Genomic DNA, 14461 nt, shown 5'->3' with positions numbered 1-14461 from the left:
TTACAGTGATCCTGGATTTTCTTTTGAAGGAGATCGATTTTGTTTAGCATGGTTGATTGAATACTGGCACACAAGGCTTCAACTTTGACGATTTCGTCGGGGGTGTTGGGTGGCGAGATGAGCTTGTTGAAGATAGTGAAGATTTCCTTTGAGTGTGATTTGGCATTGAAAATGTGTACATTAAATGCTTTGGCTTTGGTGATGGAGATTAAGTTAAAGCTGTTTTTGGCACGGTCACTTGGGTTAGTTTGCCAGTTTTTTAATGCCTCGCTTTTGCAGGAGCGCAGGGACTGTAGTTCTTCAGTGAACCAGGAATTGGAGTGTAATGATTTCTTTTCTTTTTTGCATTCAAGTGGTGCTATTGCATTACCAGCTTTATTGAGAGTATCTTTGTAGATCACTGCTAGAGTATTAGGATCATTGGAGAATGGGGGGGCTAGCTCAGGGATGTTAAGGTAAGGGCGAAGGTTCTCCTCATTGAGCTTCTTGGAGCTTCTCACTTGAGCTGCGTGGGCAGGGGTGAGAGTTTTGTGGCTTTCGGTGATGGGTAGAGTGAATTCAATGCAGTTGTGATCAGTCCATGGCATGGCTGTATTGGAGGCGATGGTGGTAAGGCAATTATGGTCTGCGACCCAGTCTATGGTGCGGCCTTTGGAATGCGTAGGATTCAATACTTTTTGTGTGAATCCTAAATCAATAAGTTCCTTAGTGAGGGTATCAGCAGCTTTATCTTAAGAATCATTGAATCCTAAGTTTAGGTCTCCAAGTAGAAGGGTCTTGGTGGAGCTTTTGATGTTGTTGCTAAGTAGGTGGATGAGGTGTCCCTAAAAGTCTAAGGGGAGACCTGAGGGGGCGGTATAGCACATGGATGTTGATGGTACTATTGTGCGACAGTGCAAGCTTAGCAGACAGAATGTCTGAGTTGCTAGTTGATGGGTGACTGATAAGTCGAAGAGGGAGGCTCTCTTTGAAAATGAGGGCTACTCCGCCTCCCAGGCAGGCTGGTCTGTCTTGTCTGAGGATGGTAAAGCCTGGTGGAAGTGCAAGAGCAACGGCAGGGCAGGAGGCTTCATGTAACCACGTTTCTGTGACGACAAGGAGGTCAGTGTTATTGTTGGTAATGAGATTGTGAATTTCTAATGCATGAGCTAGGAGGGAGAGAACATATAAGAGGGCACATTTGATATGTGGTGTGGGTGTGTATCTGGTGTTAGTGATGATGGGGGTGGAGGCTGGGTCTGGTGTGGCAGGTGTAGTAGAAGGGAGGAGCCTCCTGGGATTGGTGTTTGAACGTTTGAGTGTGATAGAATGTTCGTTGTGGTGGGTGTACCTGTAGATGGAGCAGGAGCCCACTCTAGTATTTCTTGATGCCGTCAGAGTGGGACGAAGGCTGTATTCTAGAGGTAGAGTGCGAGTTCTGAGTCTGTCAAGTCTGCACAATGTGCTGAGGTACGGTGGTGGAGATGATGTTGCTGCGTGAGAGAGGGAAGACTGTAGCGATGTAATTGAAGTGTGCATGGCAGCAAGTGGTGGGGGAGCCCAAAAGATGTTCAAGGGTGTTAGTTGCGGAGAAGTTAATGCAGTGTAATGGGAGAGAATGAAAAGTGTGAAAAGGAGAGTAAGCAGAGTAGTAGTGGTAAGAGCGTGGGAGGTAAAGACCTTGCTGGTGTCTTTGGGCATCGTTGTGTGCGTGGGTCAGAGACCACATGTGGTAATAGTGACCATGTAATGAGATAAGTATCAGCAATTGTTTTAGTATGAATAACAGTATGCAGTTAGCAATTGGCACATAGAGCTGCAATTGATAATGATATTAGGGGAATGACTGCAATTGGACAAAATAGCTGCAGTGGGTGGATGCAAAATTGAAACACAATGGGCAAGTGACTGCAAGGTAGGTAGGTCACTCCAAAATATTAGGCTAATTCCTTTCAATAGATTTGGCTAGTCAAACGAAATGTAAACACTGTGCCAGTGGGCAAGGCGTGCACAGGCAGGCTAGCGCCGCATGAATGCAGTATGCTAATAACAGGGTTCATAGGAGTAGGCAAGCTCACATTTAAACAGTAGGCGCACACAGGTAGGCTAGTTCAGGTTTAAACAATATGCCAGTGGGCAAGGCACGCACAGGTAGGCTAGCTCAACATGTAGCTCGTAGTATGCAAAGGGTTTCAGACTAAGCTTAGTGTGCAAGCACTGTAAATTAGCAACATGAATCGGAACACAGGCAGATCTACAGGTCATATTATGAATAGGTGTAAGGTTAAACAGGTAGCTCGGGCACTGTGGGTTAACTGGAGTTAACAAAGCTTACCATGTCGAGTGAAAGTTCACGGTATGTTACATGGAAGGATGCGGGATCAGTCTGTGTCTGTGGTGGGCAAGGGGTAATATTTTGTGGTAGAAGGGAGTCTTGGTAGCTGATATTACTGACGGTGCAGGGGTAGCCTCGCCCTGCAGCTCTTCTGGCACTGACAGGCACAGACAGGGAGGGCCTTGTGCTAAGGGGGCCTTAGGCGAGGAGGGGCCGGCTTCCGGCTGCCCTCCTGACCTATAGGAGCAGGGTCTGAGCTGCTTGCTAGGCAACCGGGTGTAAACAAAAATGCGTCGCTCATGGCGGTGGCCATTTTAAGGTCCTTGTTGATTCTGGCGATGATCCATAGAGTCACGGCTCCACGTGGAGGGATGGCTGGTATACATCCAGGCGGGCGTAAACAACAGTGGGTCTGCAGAGGTAGAGCACACAGATTCTTAGGGCAGATGTATTGTGTAGAGTTCCTGGCTGCTCCCGCAGAACACATGCAGCTTCGGATGGGTATCCTAGCTGCTCCTGCAGAACACACGCAGCTTCGGATGGGAATGCTAGCTGCCCCTGCAGCACACACAAGGCTTCGGGTGGGTATCCTAGCTGCTCCTGCAGCACACACGTGGCGTCGGGAGGGAGAGGGAGGCTGCTCCGAGGCTCCGGAGTGGAGGGGCTCCTGCCCTGAGACCTGTACAATGCTGCTTTGTTCCCCCTGTCTCCCACTTTCTGACGCTCTCCCTCTCACCCTTAAGTGTTCCGATGCCACAGTTTGCGGCCAGTTTCTCTGTCATTCTGCCTCTCCCATCGCTGCATTCTATTGTTGCTTTTTCCCCCTCCTATATCTCGCTGTATCGGTTGATTTAACTCCTCTTCCTCTCTCATGTCATTACTCTGGCTATATCTGTTTTTTAATGTTCTCGGTTGTGGTTGCTACACCTTTTGATTATCTTTCTTGCACTGTATCTTATGTTCTTGGCCTGCCCTTCTCTAGCCTTGCTTTTCTATTTTCATCTCTCCCACCTGCTGTTGATCTGTGTTTTATTTTACTGTCTCCAAATGTTTGTTTGTTTTATTCATTTGTAATGTTCACCAGACCCGAGGGTATCAGGGCGCAGGAGCAACAAGTATATTTTTAGCTTGGTTACAATGCTGTACAAGAATTTACAAGTATATACATTAGTGGTACAGGTACAAGTACAGGTAGAAGCAATAATGGTAATTTACAAAATGTACATATGGGGAAGCAAGGGGGTAGAGTTAGTGGTCGTTTTCCTTTAACCAATGAATGCAATTGTGCCTGAAGTGAGGGTAGGTTTGGGTAGTCCTTAAGGTGGGCGGCAGGGAGTTCCAATGTTGGGCCACTTTCACCTGGAAGCTATTACCTCCAGTTGTAGATCGTTTAAATCTGGGCACTGTGAGGAGGTTAGAATTCGCTGTTCTAGTAGTTCTGTTGGGGGTGTATCTCTTGAATCTGTCTACGAGGTAGCGAGGGGCTGCATTATTGAGCCATTTGTGAGTAAGTGAGGCTACCTTCAGCAGAATTTTGTCGGTTGTGGTGAGCCAGTTGTTGGCTCTTCTAGTGTTGGAAATATTTTCTTTTTTGGAGATGCTCAGTTCTGCTCTGAGAGCATTATTTTGCAAAATCTGGATTTTGTTAGTAACGGATTTGTTGGCTCCCACATATAGGGCATTACAATAATCCAGTTTTGACAGAATTATGGCTCTGGCTATGGTAGTGCAGCTATGAGTCGAGAGGAAGGGCTTAGCTGCTCTAATTAATTTACAAGTGTAGGCTGTGGAGGAGGCCATGGAGCTGACCTGTTTACAGAAGGAGAGTGTGGCATCAAGGTAAAATCCTAGTGTTTTAACTTGGCTACATTAATATAGTTACAGTCTATGATGAAACTAGAGTATTTGTGATCAAGTTTGTTTAAATTTCTGGAGGTGCCAAGGATGATGGGTTTGGTCTTGTCATCATTCAGGCATAGACTATGAGAGGCCATCCATGCCTGGATGATGAGGTACACTTTGTTCACCAAGGCAAAATCCTTGTCGTAACCTCCCGTCAGCGGGATGAGGATCACGGTATCATCAGCATAGTTGGTGTAGGTGATACTAACACCATCGAGATCATCGAACGGGGGCTTCGTGAACACATTGTGCAGAGTGGGGGAGACGCATGAGCCCTGGGGGAACCCCACAAGTGATGGGGTCATCGGAGGCGGAGGTAGAGAAGACACGCATAGACCTGTTAAGGATTGAATCCAGTCGATTGCCTCTTGCGAAAAGTAGGCTGCCGAGTTTAGGTGGTTACAGAGTATTTTGTGGTCTACTAAATCCAATGCCGCTGAAAGGTAGAAGTAGTAGAGCAGCTTTCCCATTGTCTGAGAGTGTCAATAGGCGCCTTGAGGTCTATGAGAGCTGTCTCAGTCCCATGTTGTGGTCTGAAGCCAGACTGACGGATTCCCAGGAGATGGGGTTTTTCCAAGTATTGCTGTATTTGAAGAAGGCTACCTTATCTAATATTTTAAGCAGGAAGGGGACGGTGGCTATGGGTCTGTAGTTTGTGGGTATCGAGGGGTCTAAGGAGGGTTTTTTGAGTAGAGGGAGAACCCGACCCTTTGACTACCTGTCTCTTTTGCTTTGCTTCTATCCCTCACTCCTATTGTGTGTTTGTCCTATTATTAACTCTGTTTCCCGTCTTTCTTTCTTTGTTGCCCTATCATGTAGCTCATTGCTCTCTTCCTCTTGCTCAAATTTCTGTTTTGGATTGTCTAGTATGTTCTCTGTCCCTTGACCCCCCCCCCATTCCTGCCACACCTTTGTTCTTTATATTGCTTCAGTTTAGAGATGTTCTTCCTCTCCTGTTTTTCTGTTTGTCTTTTAACATAGCACCAATAAATCTCCAAAAAGCGGAAAATGCCTTTTCTATTTAGAAATCTAGTGTAGCTTTACCATTTGGTGCTCCTTTTTAGATGTGTGCAAACCTTCTTTTGGCCATTAGGCTGGGAATTATAGAGTTAGAGGTTTGTCTGACCAGATGCAGCACTTGCTTGAATTCAGATGCTTTACCAGCACTGTATGCCATTGCAAGTACAAGATCCCATATGAGATGTGTGTTCTGAGCCATTACAGGTATAGCAGCCTCAACGAGGTGTGTATTCTGAGCCATTACAAGTATAGCAGCCCAAATGAGATGTCTGTTCTGAGCCATTACAAGTATAGTGGTCCTCATGGGATGTGCGTGTTCTACTTCTGAGCCATCACAGGTATAGCAGCCCTGATGAGGTTTGTGTTCTGAGCCATTACAAGCTAACATCCCTGATGAGTTGTGTTAAGAGCCATTAGAAGTACACCATCCCGGATGAAATGTGTGTATTCTGAATCACTGAACATTTGGTAGTCCTTTTGATAAGTAGAATGTTAAGTCCATTGTGTTACAATTGAATGTTACCTGCATCTTAAATACATATCTCTGACACAGACTCATTAACTCACCTATTAACAGGATTTGAACTAACAGGTTTCACAATAATCTATGCAGCAGGGTTATTGGCCCACTGAGCTGCCTTTCCCAACAGCCTCTTGACACTGAAAGGCACATAGGGTTAGGGCACTGGCAGTTCCATGTGAGGCTTGCCTAACATAAATGGATTGTCAAAAGCTCTAAGCCTGTTTGGACTATCCTACATTAGTCAGGAGATTCATAATGAGGCTTTGAAATGTGCTAGAATTTTGGCAGAAAATGGCAACACATGTTCGTGCTTTCTTAACAGCAGCTCTATTAAGAAATTCAGGTACTGTCTGAAAACATAGCAGTCCTGCTAAGAAATGTGGGCATGATGCAATCAGCCCAGCTGTGAATACTTGGCATTGTGCCATGACATGCGTACGGTATAGCAGCTCCGTTGATAAATTAGGCTACTTTGCCTGAATGTATCGCAGTCCTGTTGAGCGTATAGGTGCAATCTGTGCCACTAAAAATATATCCAGCACTGCTTCTACCTGTATGCATTATACCTGCTTGCGGTGGGTGGTCAGAAAGCGAGTTAAAGTTCAAACCACATGCCCAACTATGCAATTGGTGTGCTTCTGTGATGAAAAGAAAACACAGTATGAGATACCCATGCTGCTGCAACTGCGCTGCCTCTATTAAAGCCAATTAAGCAGAAATGCAGCCCTTGTTTCAGGCAAATTTCATTTTACACAATACTACCTGTGTCCTAAAGCAAAGTGAAAAACATGTTCATGATTCAGGATGCTTTAATAACACTGTAACCTACAAAATGCAGGCAGTTGAACAAAGTGAACAAAACACAAATTCCCTTTTACATTATTCAAAGTATTATCTTGATAAAATCATTAACAGAGGAGAGTGTTAAAAATTGCTTCTTTCAAGGAACTGTGTCGATTACTAAAGTAAAGGGCAGATTTGCAAGCTGCGTCTAGCCAGGCTGTCATCAGTGAGCTCTGTGATTTATGGGGGTGCTGCCATAAATAGCCTGTGTAAGTGGTACGCAAAGAAGAATTACAAGGGCTGTATTGACAAGGGCCTGATATACATCTTATCTGGAGGGCTCGGGTTAGGAGTCCATTATGAGTCCAACCAAACGTTGGTCACAGGACAGGGTTATCTGACCGGTCGTCCATTTGTTAGGACTTTAACTTCAACCGAAACCCTGTGTACCTTAACAGATGCTAGGTGAAATATTAGGGAGAATGAGGTTTTACATACTTTGTCACTCGTGCCGGCTACTTCTTTTTGTTTGGAGGTAGTGGTAATGCAGGGATGGGCTAAAGGCTGAAGATTTCAAATCAGGGTTGGGCGAAAGTCTGAAGATGTCAAATCCAAAGTGTTAAGGGTCAAGTAATTGTTTGAACTAAAAGTTATCATCATTAAGGAACATGGTTCACACTTTTGTGTGTCTTAACATTTTTCTACACTACATTATCATTTTATGGGAATTTCCTCTCAAAGCAAATATGTTGCCAGCATTATTTGCACCTGCTTAACTGTGGAGAAATTAAGAGAAAATAATATGCCGTACACACCCTCTGCAGTTATCGGGTGGTATGGTGAGAGTACTGCATCTTTGAAGTGTAATGTTATTGTCCTATTGCTCTTTATTCACTAGATAAAAGGCACTTTCTAATAATGGCACCTTGTGGAGCACACAGTATCTGATCATGGCCACCTGGTAGTGGGACTGAATCATGATCTCAGCCGTAACCCTGATCTTATTGATGTCGGATAGCACCAAAGACAGTTTACATATGTGACCACTTGCAACCATGCCTAAACATCCTGGAACCTAAAGTCTAAGCGTTTGTGTTTATTTAATGATGGAATCAAAAAGAATAAAAAATGTCTTGCTGATTTGAAAGTAAACATGCCCTCAATACTAATGCATTAGGCTCCCTGGGTGGCCTATTCCATAAAATTACAGTAATTCTTAGCCATGGCCTAGAGAAGAATATTTATCAGAGAAACCCGTCCACTACCTGGTTAATCCCTGGGATGTTGGCTGAGACAGCACTTTCTCTTTCATCTTTTATTTCATATTCTCTTCATCTCCCTCTCTCTTTCTGTCCCTCCTCTAGCTCACTCCTTCCTCCCTCTCAGTTCCTCCCTCCCTCTCGCTCCCTCCTCTCTTTTCTGTTATTCCCCCTTTGAATTTGCAGGACATTATTTTTAATACCAAGTTTGGGGGAATGATTGTTTCCATAACTGGATGCTAGTTTCAGCCCGACATATCCCTCAAATGTGTTGTACGTGTTTGTGTATTTTTACAGTGCGCTTTTTCTTTTATCACTCAATCAAACACACAAATGGCATGTAATCATCTTCTAATTAGGTCGAGAAGCTACTTGAAGGGTTTCTTCAGGAGGTTGGAATTAGTGAAGAACAGTTTCAGCAAGCTTGTGCATCTCCTTTTGCACAGGCCCACAGTTTGCAGGTAATGTTATTTGGCATATAAAAAGGATATGTGGATTTACAAATTGAATGTCTTGTTTGTGTTCCTTAACATATGCTCTTCCAAATAATTCTTATGTGTACTTGTAATGATTATCCCAAGTATTTGTTTGAAGCTGAAAAGATGCTTTGTGTTGCAGAAAATATTCTTTTCCCTTCAGATTGCCGCATCTTGTGTATTTCATTGCCTTAATTAGGGCATTGAAATTTGAATCACCTCTACAAAACACACAACATTGTTGCCTGCATTACGTGCCTTAAAGGTATGTTTGCAATGCATCCACATTTTCACTTTTGCCTACTGAATCATTGGTTAGACTTTTAATTTCCCCTTTAGAGTTTTTTTTTTCTTGGTTTACATTTATTACTCTTTTAGGTTACATTACTTTTCGAATGGAAAAAAATAGGATGCCCTCTTTGTCATGTATTAAAAACAACCACAGGCTATACAGGTGGATTTGTGAACGTCTTTAATAGCAGTCGGCAAAGCTAGCATACACATGACAAACAGCACGGCAACGGTAGAACGAGACTCTGCACAGCAACCCTCCTCCCTCATTACTGTGAGAAACCAGAAGGTGTCTCACCCGCTAGCCCCCACAGATCACTCTTTCGGTTAGCCAGGTCAGTGGCATACTGGATGGTGAGACACAGTATCCTTCTGTTCCCTGTAACCTCTTTACCCTATCCTACCCGATGGGATATTTAGAAACTCAACACGACCCCCTTTCCGGCACAAACACTTTTATACAGACAGCACGCTCTGGGAGAAAACAGGCTCACACCGAGCCATGTACCTGACATGTACCAATACTATGGTAGGCGAGGTCAGGCACTTATCGACAATCACTTACACCTGGCTTCCATTATACTTCCCCACAGGGATAAAAGATGGAGCACTAGAGCACACTATGAGCGAGGCAAAACACATGAAGGTACAGCAGTTTTGAATCCGCAGTTGAATGAGGGGAGAAAGACGGCCAGGCACAAGAGGTTCGTGAGAGGGACAACACCCTTGACCTTTTTGGCAGGAAGGTGTTACTTTCAAGAAACCTTCAAGTCAGAAAAAGTAAGACCAGGCTGAAGAATCCTGCTTTGTGTGTCGGATATACCGAGAGTCCTCCCGCATAACTGTACAAGCCGGGGAGGAGCAGCAGAGATTCTGTGGTATAGTCCTTGGCTCCAAGAACAAAGAAGCGACGGATAACAACACAGCCAGTGAGTGGGGGAGACCGGTCTGTGTTGAAGCTAAGGTTGCAAGCGATAACATTGTAAAAAGGGCACTGGAACAAATGTTAAATGCGTGTGATGAAAGACTCAAGAAGCTAAATTACTGGTGAATATTAGAACATTAGAAGGAAAGGTGTGATACCGTTGACGGAGTGGTCCGCCCCTGTGAATGTGCTCAGTTGACACTCTGGACAGTATCCTGAAGAAAGAAAGTAAAGTAGAAGATTGATGTGAAGCGTAAATTGTGTGAAGTGAGTGGAAGTGGTCCTGCGATGTTTTAAGCAAAACACATTGCACATTCGAAAGTCTTCAATTCTGGTATCAAAAGGGATCTGAGCCCGGACAAGAGGGATGCATGGTCCGGGCCTGAACAAGGGAGAACTAATTGTGAACATTGTAGAAAAGGGGTCTGAGACCGGACGAGGGGGGCCCATGGTCCGAGCCCGAAGGAGGGATACCAGTCTTGAACTTGTGAAAGTGAAACCCCTGACAAAGGAAAGGAACGTTTGTGTTTTGTTTGTTACATCAGGCCCTCTGTAATAAGAGACTGTGGCGGAACGCCCAGATGCCTATGTGTTGAACTGTTTGTTACCTTGTGGTCAAGAAGCCAGAGTGTGTGCAAAGCATTCACGTGCCGCCATGCCCTGTGCTGAAAACGTGGGGAAGGGAAGCCAACTGCTGAACTATCCTGACAAAACATTTTTTTAACACTTTTCTTTTGCATATATTGTTATCTCACACCATTTTGTATTTAGAAGTAAGAATTGGCAATAGGTTTATTAGTATAGGCCCTTTTTTTGATACAATCCTCTAGGGCTGCTTTTTCATTATTTGATGGTCGTAGCTTGCTCCCATATTTAGTTTTAGGTTTAGATAGGCGTTCTACCAACCCATTGAAGTTCAATAAACACCCTTGAACTGTGATCACTTGTATCTTCACTGTTTGATACCATGGCTTCCTTACAGTACACAGTTGTTTCATACAGCAGAGAACACATGCATTTCAGTGGAAGGGTGGTGCAGGCATGGCATCAGATTGACCAGCAACATTGTTTTAGAAAGCTGTTCACAGCTTCTCAGCATACAAGTCAAGTTCTCACACATGGGAAGGCACAGTCTTGATGTTGCCGGAAGACATTTTACAATACATTACATTTCCTGATTCCATGCTACTTCTACAGTTCCCACACGGTTTAGGGTTAGATGGCTTGCTTGCAATAGCTACTTCCACCTGCTAAAGCCACTTTGCCTAGTGAGGCATCTCTCTAAAACTCTCTTAGATATGCCAAAAGGCAAACGCATTCGAAGCAAGTACTCATGGAAGCGGGCTTCGTTATGCGGTGGAGGGCTAAGCACTTACATGGCAAAGACATGCTCACTATGACCTAGGACTAACACTATCCACTAGCCATAAGGTGTTTTTAAACATGGCAGCTTGCAAGTACTTTATCATAACTAACCAGGCAACAGAGGTATCTGAAGAGTTCGACAAATTTAAATTCTTAGTTTTCCCACACAGTGATAAGCAGAGTGCGGACGAGTTCAGTTGGAAGCAGTTACAGGTATTTTTCTGTTACACTTATTGTTTTGGAATCCCTATTGACTGTGTGCTTACAGCGTCCCAATAAACACATAATAAAACACCAGCCCACATGCACTATATATTGAGTCAAATTCAAGTTCAAGTACATTCCCAAGCCTTGAAGCAGTACAATGGTTGGACCTAATCCCCACACCAAGACTATACCCAAAACAACTCCTCCCCTCACTCAGGAGAATAAAATGAAAATGTGGGATTGTCCCCGTAGCTTGAGTGTGGGCAACCTTACAATGGCCTCATCGAATCTACACACTAACTTCACAGCCGCGTTAACCACAGAGTCGAAATGGGCAGCCGAAACTGATATTCAGCAAAGCCTGATTTTCTCTCTTTTCAAAGATGTTAGTCCTTGAAGAAAACAACAAGGCCACCTTTCAAAATATAAGTAAGAAAGATAGGATGGCATTACAGAGTTTAATCATTAACAAACAATTTACTATTAAAGCGGATGACAAAGGGGGAATCTATAGTGTTACAAATTATGATAGATTAGAATAGCTCAAAGAGCTGATCGACCAAGAAGTAAATCGAGTGGAAGAACTGTGCATCATTTTCACTCAACAAGCACAGTTTCGAATGCATTGTGTCCTCCCACGTATTCCTCATCTTTGATAATTATCTTCCAGCTTCAGCTGCTTCAGAAAAATACATTCTCGACAGCAGGCGCTGTGCTGTAGCGTCGATGACTCAATGTCCCTTGAAGGCCTCTGTCCGATGGTCGTCCTCCATATAGTATATGTAGCACACGCAGACCCCTTTGGCTTCAGTTCTGTTTTTCTGACGCAGCTTTCGCTTGGAGAAAAATTACGGTGCGCTTCGGTTCGTTAAATAAAGCATCATGCTTCACTGTCGACTCCATCAACTCCCAACAAGGGTTTTAAGAAATGTCAGGATTGTGGGTCGAAGATGTCATCAGTGACCCCCACTGCATTTGCCTGTGGCGCCTCGGCACGGAGCATTGAACGAAGGAGTGCAGATCTTGTCAAGCGATGACTGACAAGGCTCAGAGAGAGCGCAAAGGTAGATTGTTTGCTGGGTACATTTCGAAAATGCCCTTCTGTGCTGAAAAATCATACTTCAGACGAGTCGAGAGATTCTCCTCGTCGTAAAAGATCAAAGAAATCTCGTTCGAGAAGTCATTTGTGTCATTCTTTATCTTGTTCTAGGAAGTCGAAGAAAAGATGTCATAGGTTCCTTCTTCCTCGAGTGACTCCTCACCCGAGAGAATAACTTGTACAACTAAATACGACTCTTCAGCAAAATGGGAAGAGTTTCGGAGGGAGATGATGATAAATCTTCGAGAGCGAAGCCCCTACTCCCTTGAAAGATCGGAAGAAAGACCATGTCCTGTTCGCTCTGCATAAAGACGACAAGGGAAAGTCTAAGGCTAAACCCCTTGCACCCTCTAGTCCGGGAGGCAAGCCTGTCGAACATTGAGAGCCTTCGAAGCATCCAAAGAGTGAAAAGATGTTGAGGACCTCGCTGAGTCGAGAGTCCAGCCCTTCGAGGGTTTTGTCAAAGACATCTTCGAAAACAAAATCAGTTCCATCGACGCCCTCAACGTCGGAACCTTTGACACCCATACCGAAGCCATCGACACCTAAGTGGAAGACTTCAGAGCCATTGAAGGCAACACAAGAGAAATCTTACAAGCCTCTACCACAAAATCTATGAAGAACATGAACCAGCTGATGATGATCAGACTGCGTTTTGGTCTTCAATATAGCACTCCAAATCTTCTAGATGTGTTTATTGCAGATGAATCTAGACTTCAGGATCTATGAGAGACTACAAACAGCCAGTGGAGAAGATGCGTCTCCTGAGCTGGAATTTGGAAAACCAGATCCTGCATATCATGCTGACAGCTCATATAGACTATTGATGAGCAAGGTAGTAGAACATTTGGGATGGAGTAGACCTGCTCCTCCTTTTTAACAGCATGATTTGACAGACATATTAGATCAAGGTCCACAGAGGATCCCATTTTGCCCTTCCATATTGCTTTGCAAAAAAGGGTTACTACAAATTGGAAAACCCCAGATTCTATTTCTGCAGTTAAAAGCACTTTCCCAAGAAATATAGACCATCAAGCTGTGACCTGGATTATTTGACCAAGCAACCGACTCCATAAAGTTTGTTGATCCAGGCAGCCACGTCCACAAAACAATCTCCTTACCATACCATTCTTACAGACAGGGATGATAAATGGATGGACGCTTCGGCGTGGTACATATTTATGGCCAGTAGCATGGCATTGAAATCAGCAAATACCACTTGTGCCTCATCTAATTTTTCGTTCATCCTGTGGGATTGCGCAGCAATGGCGACAGACCACATCCCCAAAGGGGAAGAGAGAGATGGCTTCCTGGCTATCAAGGATGGTAAGGAGGCAATGTGCGAGTTCCTCGAGTCAGGTCTGGATACTGCAGATAGTATTAGTAGATCCATGGCGGCTAGCACCATGCTACACAGATTTGCATGGCCGAAGAAGTCTGGATTTGCACCGGAAGTACAATCTAGATTACTCAATATGCCTTTTGATGGCTCGAGACTGTTTGGTAGCAAGTCTGGAAAGTCTACAGACCTCAAAAGCGGCAGCTAAATCTCTTAGCGCCGCTATTAGACAGCCTCAACATTCCTACTCCGGTATGTCATCTTGGAGGGGTAAGTCCTTTAATTTCTACTCCTTAATTGGAAGAGGGAGAGGACAAGCCAGTTATAAAGGACAAAGAAGATTCCCTCGTGGAGGATGAGCAAGAGCTGCTAAATTAGCCCAAGCAGCGGCAGCTTTGCCCTCAGCCGCAGCTTCAGCCACCTCAAAACCTCTGAGGCCTTAAGCCACAAGACCCCAGTGGGAGGTAGGCTCTCACAGCATCTGAAAGAGTGGTGAGACATTACTTCAGATGCTTTGTCACTGAAAATGGTAGCCCAGGGTTACTGCCTTCCTTTTCTAGGAAGGTCCCAGGATCATCCAAAAGGGAACAGCTCATTGAAAATTCCAGATCTGCCCCTTAGCAGGAAATTTGGAGAACGCCACAATAGAACCAGTACCTGCATCAGAGATGAAGAAGGGCTGGTACTCCCCGTATTTTCTAATCCCCAAAAAGGACAGAGGATTGAGACCCCTCTTGGATTTAAGAAACTTGAACAAGTTCCTCAGGAAAGACACGTTCAAGATAGTTACCCTTTCTCAGTTCCTTCAGGCCCTCCAACTCCAAGACTGGATGGTATCATCAGACCTTCAGGATGCTTACTTTCATGTGCCTATTCATCACAAGCACAGAAAGTACCTGAGGTTCGCAGTTCTCATTTTCAGTTTTGAGTTGCAATTTGGGCTGACCTCTGCCCCAAG

The 14461-nt window shown here is 44.5% G+C and overlaps 1 protein-coding gene across 3 annotated transcripts in view; it reads left to right on the top strand.

Annotated features, from left to right (window-relative positions):
• CFAP36 (cilia and flagella associated protein 36) overlaps positions 1–14461 on the top strand; it is a 1333208-nt gene that overhangs the window by 259035 nt on the left and 1059712 nt on the right. For 2 of the 3 annotated variants that reach the window (XM_069608061.1, XM_069608062.1), the window contains exon 3: positions 8161–8262. The exons of the other annotated variant lie outside the window; for it this stretch is intronic. In XM_069608061.1, the coding sequence (XP_069464162.1) occupies positions 8161–8262 (102 nt within the window). The remainder of the gene's footprint in view (positions 1–8160; positions 8263–14461) is intronic. 3 annotated transcript variants of the gene reach the window in all.

Source organism: Ambystoma mexicanum, chromosome 4q, assembly GCF_040938575.1.
Source record: "Ambystoma mexicanum isolate Mex_15411 chromosome 4q, UKY_AmexF1_1, whole genome shotgun sequence".
NCBI lineage: Eukaryota > Metazoa > Chordata > Amphibia > Caudata > Ambystomatidae > Ambystoma > Ambystoma mexicanum.
The sequence above is the reverse complement of the archived record's forward strand: the minus strand, read 5'-3'. Positions and strand labels throughout refer to the sequence as shown.